The sequence below is a fragment of the Oncorhynchus mykiss genome, chromosome 25 (assembly GCF_057628025.1).
Source record: "Oncorhynchus mykiss isolate SJ-2025 chromosome 25, ASM5762802v1, whole genome shotgun sequence".
Taxonomy (NCBI): Eukaryota; Metazoa; Chordata; class Actinopteri; order Salmoniformes; family Salmonidae; genus Oncorhynchus; species Oncorhynchus mykiss.
The window spans coordinates 18,651,836-18,665,778 of record NC_143046.1 but is presented as its reverse complement, the minus strand read 5'-3'; the positions used below and the strand labels follow the sequence as shown (position 1 = coordinate 18,665,778).

The 13,943-nt window shown below is 42.8% G+C and overlaps 1 protein-coding gene across 1 annotated transcript in view; it reads right to left on the bottom strand.

Moving 5' to 3' along the window:
* fat1b (FAT atypical cadherin 1b) overlaps positions 1–13,724 on the bottom strand; it is a 44,694-nt gene extending 30,970 nt beyond the window's left edge. Inside the window, exons 1-8 of the mRNA XM_036969679.2 lie at positions 10,441–13,724; positions 9,953–10,071; positions 9,719–9,814; positions 9,523–9,622; positions 7,523–7,584; positions 7,006–7,380; positions 6,061–6,271; positions 3,403–3,542 (exon numbers count right to left, since the gene is read on the bottom strand). Of these exons, the coding sequence (XP_036825574.2) occupies positions 3,403–3,542; positions 6,061–6,271; positions 7,006–7,380; positions 7,523–7,584; positions 9,523–9,622; positions 9,719–9,814; positions 9,953–10,071; positions 10,441–13,723 (4,386 nt within the window). The 5' untranslated portion in view covers position 13,724. The remainder of the gene's footprint in view (positions 1–3,402; positions 3,543–6,060; positions 6,272–7,005; positions 7,381–7,522; positions 7,585–9,522; positions 9,623–9,718; positions 9,815–9,952; positions 10,072–10,440) is intronic.
* Positions 13,725–13,943: the final 219 nt, after the last annotated feature.

Genomic DNA, 13,943 nt, shown 5'->3' with positions numbered 1-13,943 from the left:
CTTGAACTTTGCGACCTTTTGCCACATTTCAGGCTTCAAACATAAAGATATAAAACTGTATTTTTTGTGAAGAATCAACAACAAGTGGGACACAATCATGAAGTGGAACGACATTTATTGGATATTTCAAACTTTTTTAACAAATCAAAAACTGAAAAATTGGGCGTGCAAAATTATTCAGCCCCTTTACTTTCAGTGCAGCAAACTCTCTCCAGAAGTTCAGTGAGGATCTCTGAATGATCCAATGTTAACCTAAATGACTAATGATGATAAATACAATCCACCTGTGTGTAATCAAGTCTCCGTATAAATGCACCTGCACTGTGATAGTCTCAGAGGTCCGTTAAAAGCGCAGAGAGCATCATGAAGAACAAGGAACACACCAGGCAGGTCCGAGATACTGTTGTGAAGAAGTTTAAAGCCGGATTTGGATACAAAAAGATTTCCCAAGCTTTAAACATCCCAAGGAGCACTGTGCAAGCGATAATATTGAAATGGAAGGAGTATCAGACCACTGCAAATCTACCAAGACCTGGCCGTCCCTCTAAAATTTCTGCTCATACAAGGAGAAGACTGATCAGAGATGCAGCCAAGAGGCCCATGATCACTCTGGATGAACTGCATAGATCTACAGCTGAGGTGGGAGACTCTGTCCATAGGACAACAATCAGTCGTATATTGCACAAATCTGGCCTTTATGGAAGAGTGGCAAGAAGAAAGCCATTTCTTAAAGATATCCATAAAAAGTGTCGTTTAAAGTTTGCCACAAGCCACCTGGGAGACACACCAAACATGTGGAAGAAGGTGCTCTGGTCAGATGAAACCAAAATTGAACTTTTTGGCAACAATGCAAAACGTTATGTTTGGCGTAAAAGCAACACAGCTGAACACACCATCCCCACTGTCAAACATGGTGGTGGCAGCATCATGGTTTGGGCCTGCTTTTCTTCAGCAGGGACAGGGAAGATGGTTAAAATTGATGGGAAGATGGATGGAGCCAAATACAGGACCATTCTGGAAGAAAACCTGATGGAGTCTGCAAAAGACCTGAGACTGGGACGGAGATTTGTCTTCTAACAAGACAATGATCCAAAACATAAAGCAAAATCTACAATGGAATGGTTCAAAAATAAACATATCCAGGTGTTAGAATGGCCAAGTCAAAGTCCAGACCTGAATCCAATCGAGAATCTGTGGAAAGAACTGAAAACTGCTGTTCACAAATGCTCTCCATCCAACCTCACTGAGCTCGAGCTGTTTTGCAAGGAGGAATGGGAAAAAATGTCAGTCTCTCGATGTGCAAAACTGATAGAGACATACCCCAAGCAACTTACAGCTGTAATCGCAGCAAAAGATGGCGCTACAAAGTATTAACTTAAGGGGGCTGAATAATTTTGCACGCCCAATTTTTCAGTTTTTGATTTGTTAAAAAAGTTTGAAATATCCAATAAATGTCGTTCCACTTCATGATTGTGTCCCACTTGTTGTTGATTCTTCACAAAAAAATACAGTTTTATATCTTTATGTTTGAAGCCTGAAATGTGGCAAAAGGTCGCAAAGTTCAAGGGGGCCGAATACTTTCGCAAGGCACTGTATTTGGTGCAGATCACTCAACACAAACTATACCTAGATAAAATTGCCTTAGTCTCAAGGTAATGTGTGCAGCATATGAAATGTCTTACAAGGTCACAGCCTAAGGCCTACAACATTATAGCTAGTGCTTCTTCTTTTTGATTCCCTAAATGTCAGTCATCACCGATGTATTGCATTTAACATTTTACAACTATCCTGAACAAAAATATAAACGCAACATGTAGTGTTGGTCCCATGTTTCATTAGCTGAAATAAAAGATCCCAGAAATGTTCCTATGCACAAAAAGCTTATTTCTCTAACATTTTGCGCACAAATTTGTTTACATCCCTGTTAGTGAGAATTTCTCCTTTGCCAAGATAATCCATCCACCTAACAGGTGTGGCATATCAAGAAGCTGATTAAACAGCATGATCATTATACAGGTGCACCTTACACTGGGGACAATAAAAGGCCACTCTAAAATGTGCAGTTTTGTCACACAACACAATGCCATCAATGACTCAAGGTTTGAAGGAGCATGCAATTGGCATGCTGACTGCAGGAATGTCCACTAGAGCTGTTGCCAGATAATTTAATGTTAATTTCTCTACCATAAGCCATCTCCCAATGTAATTTAAGAGAATTTGGCAGTATGTACAACCGGCCTCACAACCACATGGAACCACGCCAGCCCAGGACCTCCACATCCGGCTTCACCTGCAGGATCGTCTGAGACCAGCCACCCGGATAGCCGATGAAGCTGAGGAGTATTTCTGTCTGTAATAACGCCCTTTTGTAGGGGAAAAATAATTCTGATTGGCTGGGCCTGGCTCCCCAGTGGGTGGACCTGGCTCACAAGTAGGTGGGCATATGCCTTCCCAGGCATACCGATGGCTGCACCCCTGCCTAGTGATGTGAAATTCATTGATTAGGACCTAATGAATATATTTTAATTGACTGATAACTCAGTAAAATATTTGAAATTGTTGCATGCTGCGTTTATATTTTTGTTAAGTATAGACTTAGCCGTGGGCAGATGGTCGGAGGGACACAACATAATTATAATAATTTGTACACTGCAAATTGACCACAACTAAGCCCAAAAATAGTTTTTATTTGAAAATAATCATTTCATACCTTAATTACTGTCACGCCCTGACCATAGAGAGCCTTTGTTTTTCTATGGTAAAGTAGGTCAGGGCGTGACTGGAGGGGTTTCTAGTTATTATTTTCTATGTGGGGTTCTAGTTTCGTTTTTCTATGTTGGTGTTTGGTATGATTCCCAATTAGAGGCAGCTGGCTATCGTTGTCTCTAATTGGGGATCATATTTAAGTAGCATTTTTTCCACCTGTGTTTTATGGGATATTGTTTTGAGTTAGTGTATGTTACACCTCTTTGTTACGGTTCGTTGTTTGTTTCGTTCTTTCTATGTTCTTTTGGTGCGTTTCTAATAAATAATATGTGGAAACCATATCGCGCTGCAGCTTGGTCCGATAATTATTCCAGCGAACGTGACAATTACATTGAACCCCATCACGTCTCTTTTTTTATTCATTGGAATACTTTAATTCTAAATAAAGTTTTTTTTACTAAAAACATTGCCCCTAAATAATCCCTTTACGTGCCTGTTGCCAACCCCTGCTTTACAATATCTCTGAATCATTTAAAATAAGTTGGAAGATGTACATAAAAATCCAACAGCCAACTCATTTGTCATTCGGCTGTGTGACAAGACAGCATTCCCTGGATGCTAGCATGGTACCCATATGGCAGGAGTTATCTGGAGAAAAAAAATTTCAGTCCTGTGTTTTTCAGTGTCGTGAATTACCTGGGTGCTGATGTATCTGTTTCCATCTGTTGCCTCCACTGTCAGGCTGTAATTTGATTTTGGTTCTGCATGGAGGGGTTTGGCTAAAATGACGGTTCCACTGCCCTTGCCTACATCGAAGCGGCTGTCAGCGTTGCCACCTGTTATCAGCGTAATGAGAAGTAACAGTGGATTAAATTAACGTTTCCCCTTCTCTCAACAGGAGACATATAGAGCTTTTTTTGGATGCATTGTCTTCTATGCTTAAGAGTAAACCCATATAATCCTATTTAATCTTATTCTATTTGATAACAACACCATAAGAGAGTGGACAAATGTCAAAAATAGACATACACAATTTTATTTAATCAACGATGTTACATTTTTCTATGAAATCTGTACAAGTTGGGCATTCTGAGAAAGCATCACAAAGCCTAACAAAGAACAGGAGGTAGATAACAAGATCTGGTTAATCTCTGCAGCAGATACCTTCTGTAGTACATGTCAAGTCGCAAGCCATTTGAGCGATGTGAAACACTTCTTTAGCGTGCATGTCTCCTTGCCAATTAAAGAGAAATCCGCAGAGGGTGAGAGAAAGAGGAGAGTTTGAACAGAGGAGCAGAACAGAAGAGAGATCAAGTTGTCAGTTGTAGGACAGTTAATTAGTGCAGGAGAAGAGGTAAAGAGAAAGAGAAGTGAACGACGTCTAACGGGTTGTTATCTAGCAAGCCTTACTTCTAACAGGGGTTGTTACCTAGCAAGCCTTACTTCTAACAGGGGTTGTTACCTAGCAAGCCTTACTTCTAACAGGGGTTGTTACCTAGCAAGCCTTACTTCTAACAGGGGTTGTTATCTAGCAAGCCTTACTTCTAACAGGGGTTGTTATCTAGCAAGCCTTACTTCTAACAGGGGTTGTTACCTAGCAAGCCTTACTTCTAATAGGGGTTGTTACCTAGCAAGCCTTACTTCTAACAGGGGTTGTTATCTAGCAAGCCTTACTTCTAACAGGGGTTGTTATCTAGCAAGCCTTACTTCTAACAGGGGTTGTTACCTAGCAAGCCTTACTTCTAACAGGGGTTGTTGTCTAGCAGGCCTTACTTCTAACAGGGGTTGTTGTCTAGCAGGCCTTACTTCTAACAGGGGTTGTTACCTAGCAAGCCTTACTTCTAACAGGGGTTGTTATCTAGCAAGCCTTACTTCTAACAGGGGTTGTTATCTAGCAAGCCTTACTTCTAACAGGGGTTGTTATCTAGCAAGCCTTACTTCTAACAGGGGTTGTTACCTAGCAAGCCTTACTTCTAACAGGGGTTGTTACCTAGCAAGCCTTACTTCTAACAGGGGTTGTTACCTAGCAAGCCTTACTTCTAACAGGGGTTGTTACCTAGCAAGCCTTACTTCTAACAGGGGTTGTTACCTAGCAAACCTTACTTCTAACAGGGGTTGTTACCTAGCAAGCCTTAATTCTAACAGGGGTTGTTATCTAGCAAGCCTTACTTCTAACAGGGGTTGTTATCTAGCAGGCCTTACTTCTAACAGGGGTTGTTACCTAGCAAGCCTTACTTCTAACAGGGGTTGTTATCTACCAAAGCCTTACTTCTAACAGGGGTTGTTACCTAGCAAGCCTTACTTCTAACAGGGGTTGCTACCTAGCAAGCCTTACTTCTAACAGGGGTTGCTACCTAGCAAGCCTTACTTTTAACAGGGGTTGTTATCTAGCAAGCCTTACTTCTAACAGGGGTTGTTACCTAGCAAGCCTTACTTCTAACAGTGGTTGTTATCTAGCAAGCCTTACTTCTAACAGGGGTTGTTATCTAGCAAGCCTTACTTCTAACAGGGGTTGCTACCTAGCAAGCCTTACTTCTAACAGGGGTTGTTATCTAGCAAGCCTTACTTCTAACAGGGGTTGTTATCTAGCAAGCCTTACTTCTAACAGGGGTTGCTACCTAGCAAGCCTTACTTCTAACAGGGGTTGTTATCTAGCAAGCCTTACTTCTAACAGGGGTTGTTACCTAGCAAGCCTTACTTCTAACAGGGGTTGTTACCTAGCAAGCCTTACTTCTAACAGGGGTTGTTATCTAGCAAGCCTTACTTCTAACAGGGGTTGTTACCTAGCTAGCCTTACTTCTAACAGGGGTTGTTATCTAGCAAGCCTTACTTCTAACAGGGGTTGTTATCTAGCAAGCCTTACTTCTAACAGGGGTTGTTACCTAGCAAGCCTTACTTCTAACAGGGGTTGTTACCTAGCAAGCCTTACTTCTAACAGGGGTTGTTATCTAGCAAGCATTACTTCTAACAGGGGTTGTTATCTAGCAAGCCTTACTTCTAACAGGGGTTGTTGTCTAGCAAACCTTATTTCTGACATGGGCTGTTACCTAGCAAACCTTTAGGAAATTAAGCCTAAAGACTTCAACATAGCAGCTCAAGTTTTTACAGAATAATGGTGATATCAACAATAGTAACCCACATTCACACATTTTCTGCATGGGAAATGATTAATGTGCTGGGTTCCTGTAATTTTGATGCAGACAGGTGAGTCTGGAAAAACAAATGTGTGTTACTGGTTACCGGTGATTTGGAAACAGACAGGTGAGTCTGGAAACACTAATGTGTGTTACTGGTTACCAGTGATTTGGAAACAGACAGGTGAGTCTGGAAACACTAATGTGTGTTACTGGTTACCTGTGATTTGGAACCAGACAGGTGTGTCTATGGGTTGGGTGGAGATGACCCCCACCATGTGAGCCACTGGGTCAGTCTCCATGACAGAGAAGACGAGGGAGGTCTCTTCAAACACCAAGGGCTCAGAGGAGGGCTCAGGCCTCACGATCCACTCAATGTGCAGCCGACAGGTTGAGGACCTTTGGGGTCTCCCGTTGTCCACCACTTTAATCTGGGCAACGGCACAACATGGGAGAGCAAGGGATAATAACTGGGTTATTAACAGAAATACTTAAGGTGCTGCCTTGAGCTAAATGGACGTAATACATGTTATACATCAGTAGCACGTTGAGCAGAATTAATACACGTTATACATCAGTAGCATGTTGGCAGACTTAATACACGTTATACATCAGTAGCATATTGAGCAGACTTAATACACATGTTATACATCAGTAGCATGTTGGCAGACTTAATACACATGTTATACATCAGTAGCATGCTGAGCAGACTTAATACACGTTATACATCAGTAGCATATTGAGCAGACTTAATAAACATGTTATACATCAGTAGCATGTTGGCAGACTTAATACACATGTTATACATCAGTAGCATGCTGAGCAGACTTAATACACATGTTATACATCAGTAGCATGCTGAGCAGACTTAATACAAGTTATACATCAGTAGCATATTGAGCAGACTTAATACACATGTTATACATCAGTAGCATGTTGGCAGACTTAATACACATGTTATACATCAGTAGCATGCTGAGCAGACTTAATACACATGTTGAGCATACATATTGCATGTCTTTAACTAGTTCATATTTAAACACAAAGTTTGAAGCTGCAGGCTGGTGCTGAATGGCTATATAAATATGATAGATAATTGAATACATTTCATTGCTAAACAGATGTAATACCACAGTAGCTACTGTAACAAGCTGTACAGACTTACTGTAAGGATGGCATGCTGTCCTGCCGAGACAACCTCTCTGGAGAAAACATGGCCAGTTTGGGGTTCGATGAAGAACCTCCCCTGCTCGTCTCCCCCCTCGATGCTGTAGGACACCTCAGCGTTGGGGCCCGTGTCTCTGTCAGAGGCGATCACTCTGTAGATTGGCTCGCTTTTAGCAACCCCCCTCCTCTCTGTTGGTCTCTCCCTGTCTCCGTTTGACCTGTCCCTGTCTGACCTGTCCCTGTCCCTCTCTGGGAGCTGGACCTTATAGATCTTCTCCAGGAACTGTGGGGTGTTGTCGTTCTCATCCTGCACCCTCACCACCACCCGGACAGCTGTGGACCTGGCTGGCACGCCCTTGTCTGTTACTGTGATCTGGGAGTGAGGAAGGAGGGGAAGGGTCAAGCAAGCATGAGGTGTCACTTTTACAGTATGTTAGATATTCATATTTTGATTAATTGGATATTGATTTCCAGAACGTCCAATAGGATGATGCTACGTATAAAAGATGGTTCACCTCCAGTGTATGTTCCTCTTGCTGCTCTCTGTCCAGTTTTCTGGAAGTGGTTGTCACCAAACCTGTCAGGTCAGATATCAAACACAGACTGTATTAATACAGTCATGATCTACATGTAAGATACTCCTGTGTTCTTGCAAAACTCCCATTTGCATCACTGATAATGTGGGTTAATGTTATTCAAAGGCAAATGAACATGGGTATGTTTCAGAGGCATAGAGTGTTTGTGTCTTGTACCCAGCTCTGGGGAGCTGGAATGGACCTTCAGACATGTTCTACTTTATATATGGTCCTTAAACACTGGGCCATAAACGCAGGTTTTATACACAAATTCATGCACATAAGCCCAAAGAAATTAACCACTTCCAATACAACAAGTTTGTGCCATATTCTGAGGAAAGGAAAACTGTTTTTTCCCAAGACTTAACGGGATGCTTGTTAGGTTAAATGTGGAGTCCACTTGCCCATTGAAACCACATAAACGATGGCTGTTTTGTGTGCTATGTATGATTAGCAGTGGGAAAAAATACATTTTGTAAGCCAAGCCTGTTGATAGCATAGCATTATGTTAGTTATGCAGGGGGAAAGTCCACCACAACATAGGGCTGGGAAGGTTCTTGATTGCTACTTGAATTAACAATGAAGTAACTAAATAATGACATAATGGAAGTAACTTATTCTTCTCAACAGTTATAGTATAAAGAAACAAGCCAAGATTTACTGTATCAGAGGGAAAATATATTATAATACTGTAGCTAAGGATAGGTAACCTATTATAGGTCTACAGACTACAGTAGCAATGTCTGGAAGTTGTTAGAGAAGGAATCCATAACCTACTTGGTTGGATCTGTTCTCCACAGGGTCTTTTTTGGTAAAAACGCCGACATTGTTCTCAACCTGATACAGTCCCTGTCCCAAATGGCACCCTATTACCTACATAGTGCACTCCTTTTGATCAGAGCTCTGGCCAAAAGTAAGTGCACGATATAGGGAATAGGGTGCCATTGGGGAGCGGTATGAAGCTGGTTGATTTACAGTGAAAGGGCTTTTTCATGGTCAGTAAACCCTGTTGGCTGGGTGCACAAGGGCTTTTTCATGGTCAGTAAACACTATTGGCTGAGTGCACAAGGGCTTTCTCATGGTCAGTAAACCCTGTTGGCTGGGTGCACAAGGGCTTTCTCATGGTCAGTAAACCCTGTTGGCTGGGTGCACAAGGGCTTTCTCATGGTCAGTAAACCCTGTTGGCTGGGTGCACAAGGGCTTTCTCATGGACACAACAGAAAATCTAGTGTTAGAAATAAACTAAATGACATGGTGTGGCCATCAAGCTCTAGCCTGGTCCCAGATCTGTATTTGCATTAGCCAAGTCCTCTGACTGTTTCATGACATTACAAGGAGTTGGCTAAACAAGCACAGATATGGGACCAGGCTCACCCAGATGACATGAAACACAGAGATATATACTGGACAGACAGCAACACTATCTCTACACTGGACTAGCAATGTTAGATTTACTTTACAGGGAGTGCTGCCATAAAACTTTGCATAACAGGAGCGCTTCCATGAGAAGAGTTCGTACTGAGTGAGATGTCTATGCAAACTGAAAATGTTCATGTTTAAATTAGCCTACTGTGCAAAACTTTTCAGGGATGTTACGCTTGTTATGACATCAAATGGTTTACAGTATAATGAAAAGTACAACACTTTGGCTAAAATCAGTTAAACATGATGACGCAATAGGACAGTCTCACACAAAGATCAGTGTGTAACAATACAAAGCATAGTGAGGATCTTCTTTCAAAAGTTTTCAGCTTATGCCGCGACCGTTTGTGGTAAATGGTGGCAGATTGTGGTAAATTGTGTCATTCTGGCAACAATGGCTGACACTTAAATAACGTGCCATAGAATTCTGCGGCACCCCGCTATCTGTGCTGCAGTACACCGCAACTTTTAAAGGAAGAACCACTGTAAAAATGCATGAATAGTGTTTAGGATTGCACCCGTCTGGTGGTCGATGCTGAAGAATCCCTGTGGGTTCCCGCTGGTTATCTTATAGTCGAACTTGTCACTGTTCCCAGAGTCAGGGTCCACCGCCTCCACCTGGATAACAGAAGGGGAGAGAACATTCAGCAACTCTCGGAGGACAGTGGAAGTTCATAAAAGTGCTTCTTTAAAAGTATGTCTAGAAGTATGGACCTGGATAACAGATACATCCTTGGGGGAATTCTCCATGACCTCAGGATAATAGACTGGCTCGGAGGTCTGTGGTGCATTGTCGTTGACATCTTCAACCTGAATAATAAATAATCATACATTTGATTTGGAACACAAATGTCATTGAAAAACAATCGCAAAGTGCTACATGTGAATTAAGATAAATAAAAAAGAGAGACATGGACAAAAAAGAACACAATCCAACAATAAACTAACCTCAATGTAGACCTCCATAAAGGACGACTGAGGCACCACAGCTAGGTCGGTGCCATAGATAGTCAGCCAGTAATGATCGGTGGTCTCATGGTCTAAAAGCTCCTGTGTCTGTATGACACCTGTGAGGAGAAAGAGAAGAAGCATGTTTCATGTCAAGGCATCACTGGGAACTCTGGTCTCACACACGGCTCGAGATCCCAGCTCTGTGCTCTCTACTTTACATAGCAAACATTACAGGATGAAAGTCCAGATATAAGTCAAAAACATCATTGAAAATGCAAAGTAAGTTCAAGAATAACCCGGTTTTAAATACCTCAGTGATAAAGGGTTGTGTTGGCCTAAAGGGACAAATGTTTTATCCAAACAAGAAAATATATGAAGACCATTTTTGCATTCACTTGGTTACAACATGCAATATATAGTACATTTCAATGCTATAGCAGGGTTAGGTTTAAAGGTTATCATTTTAAAAAGAAGAAATCTCTTACCACTCTCTTCATCTATGGTGAATACTCCGAGGCCTGATCCGTCCCTTATAGAATAGCGTATTTCTCCAGCTCTACCTTGGTCATTGTCTTGTGCTATAACTGTCATTATAGTTGTGCCAACAGGAGCATCTTCTCTCACACTTCCCTTATCCACAAAGGAGGCAAACCGAGGCTGGTGCAGATTCTCATCCACATCTACTACGTAGACTTCAATAAAACATGTGCAGGACAACGACTCAGGTTTCCCTTTATCCTTGGCTCTGGCTGTCAGGTTATACACCTGTCTCCTCTCAAAGTCCAGGGTCCTTAATATACGAACAGCACCGTTTGTTTTATCAACATCAAAGTCTCCATCTCCATTGTCCAGCAGGCTGAAACGGACCTGTCCAGACTGACCTTGGTCAGGGTCATGGGCCTGTAGCCAGACCACCACCGCCCCTAGCGGGAGGTCCTCCCGCACCTTCACGCGCTGGTGGAGGGGGAAAAACCTAGGAGGGTTGTCATTGATATCCTCTAACACTATCTTCAGAGATACTGTAGAAACCATCTGAGGTTCATCAACTGCCTGATCACAGGCCACAACTTTTAGGATAATAGTTGGGTGTAGCTCCCGGTCCAATGGACTTTTAACCTTCACCACTCCCGTCTGGTCATCTATGACAAAGTGATCGGACTCAGCCATCAATGAATACCTGATGATTCTGTTGGCCCCTGAATCTTTATCTGTGGCATCAACCTGAATGACAGCTGTTCCTACGTCTGTATCCTCCCTTATCGATACAGAGTAGCTATTCTGGAGGAAGATTGGGCTGTTGTCATTTGAATCCAGGACATTGATCTGTAAGACATGTGACGCTGACCGCTGTGGTGTTCCCAGATCATACACAGTGATGTTGAGAGTATATTGATCCATTATTTCTCTGTCTAATGGCTCCATAATCTTTAGCCAACCCGTGTCCATTTCAATCATGAAACGACTCTCGACATCTCCTCCAGATATCACAAACATCAATGTTCCACTGAAGCCATGGTCTGCGTCTATGGCACTTAGATGAGCTATCCTCATCCCAACTTGTAGGTCCTCTTTAACCTCAATGACCTTAGGAGTAGAGTCCACAAAGTGAGGAAAATAATTATTGATTGAATGAATGTCCTCAAAATGATCTTCTCTTTGAGAGGGGGGCATGGTGCCAAGAAGCAGCTTCTCAGCCATACGCCCAACCACTCCTGTATCCACACACTTTTCAAAGACGGCTCCTGAACCAGACAGGACTGTGATGTTCACAAACATTGGCTTACTTGATGTCTCCCCATCGTTGGCACTAATTTGTAAGGAGTGGAAGGACAACCTTGCAGCTTCGCCGTAATGTAAGGGCAGCTTGAGTGATAACAGCCCAGTGTCTGGTGTCAAGTCAAAAAGACCAAGGCTGTTACCGTCTATGACTACATGCTGAACCCCTTCCATGTCATCTGCATCGATAGCAGACACCGCGACTATCTGCTCACCCACCCTGTAGTATCTTGGTAAGCTCACTTCACAGTCAACCTTCTCAAACAAGGGCTCATTGTCATTAAGGTTGTTGAGTGTAATAGAAACTGGAGTCTCCACTTCACGGCGGAAAGGAGAGCCCCAATCTGAAGCTCTGACTCTGAGGTTGTAAACCCTTGGCATCTTTTCATAGTCCAATTCCTTGGCAGTGCTGATGACACCTGTGAAGTAATCTATGTTAAAAGGTTGTGGTGGGTTTACATTGGCGATGGTGTAAGTAACGTAACCATTCTCTCCTTCATCCATGTCACTGGCACTGACCGTGAGGATGCTGGTCCCCACTGGTACATTTTCATTGACATTGCCTTTGTAGGTCGGTTGCTGAAAAACCGGTGCATTATTATTCACATCAATCACGTTGATGACCACCCTGGTTGATGCTTGTTCTTGGTTATTAATAATCACCTCAAAGTCATACTTGCTGGCACAGTCAGCTTGGATAGCTGCAGTTGTTGTTATCAAGCCTGTGTTTGAATTAATAGTGAAAGGATGAGTGATCTGTTGGATCTTGGGGTATTTGATGGAGTATTTCAACATGGGGTGATTTGGCATAGCTCTCACCATTACAACAGAAGTGTTGGGCGGGGAAAATTCTGTCAGGTTGACTCTGTAAATGTTTTTTTCAAATGTAGGAGCCCTCACATCAACAAGTGGGGGTCTCACTCTAATGACTTCAGCGGAGGAGAACTGTGGCGGGCTACCTTTATCCTCGGCCTGTAGTGTAAGATTGCATCCAAACTGACAACTATCCCAGTCCACATCCTTAATGGCTTTGACCCTGTATTCTTTTCCACCAGGGCTGGTTTTCACTGCCCTAAACTGCTGGAGTGGGTCCCCAGCTACTATACTCAGTGATGCTATCTCACCATTAGGCCCTTGATCATTGTCTTCCACGGTTACTAGAGCATATGTAGGGTCAGTGTCTGTGGCTGATGGAGCTAAGGGAACAGCTGTGAGGACGGGAGCGTGGTCATTGGCCTGCAGTACCCTGACCGTCAGCTTGGCTGTGCTGCTGAAGCCACTGCTCCCATAGAGTTTCATGCCCCGATCTACAGCCAAGACATCCATCTCAAACAGCCTCCGCTTAGCGTAATCCAGCCTGGCCATGAGAGTAATCACCCCACTGGTAGGATGAATGGCAAACATGTGGGTGTGTTCTCCTCCCAAGCTGAAATAGTACTCTGCATTTGAGCCGACGTCGGCATCGGTGGCAGTGACTCTCACAATGCTAGTTCTGATGTCAGCGTGTTCAGGCACGGAAACAGTGTAGGAGGTTGGTGAGAAAAGAGGCCGGAGATCATTGGTGTCCAGAACTCGCACTTGAACTATTGTTTGAGCGACAGCGTTGGTGCTCCATTTTAGTGCTTTGACTCTCAGTGAGTAGTGCTCCTTCACTTCCCTGTTGAGTATAGCAGAGCTGCCTCCTTTGGTCCTAATTCGCAGGAAACTGAAGTCTCCCAGTACATATTCTTCAGCCTTGAATAAAACCTCTCCATCTCCAGATTCTATTTTGTATTGAATGTCCCAGGATGGGTCTGTGATGTATATTCCCATTTTAATTGGGCATTCTACATAGCTTTTAGCAGCTGAGTTTTCATATATAGTGGTATTGTATACTGTTTGTGTAAATTGAAATGGTGATGTCTGCTGTCCAGGTATTCCTGAGCAACTCCATAAGATCTGCATAACAATTGCTGTGAAGAGCTTTCCCATGTTGGCATCGTATATCAACATAGTTCCTAAAAAAATACAAATAATAATGACTCAAGTGTGAATACATTGCAGTCGGATGTATATTTTCAGAACTACTATGCTTAGGTATGCTGCCAACTTAAACCAAATCCCCAAATCCAATTAAACATTTCAAGAGTATCTAAAATAAATCCCACGGCCGACAGTAAATCGCTCTGGGTAAGATCCGTCTACTAAATGACAAAAATGTCTAAATGTAGGA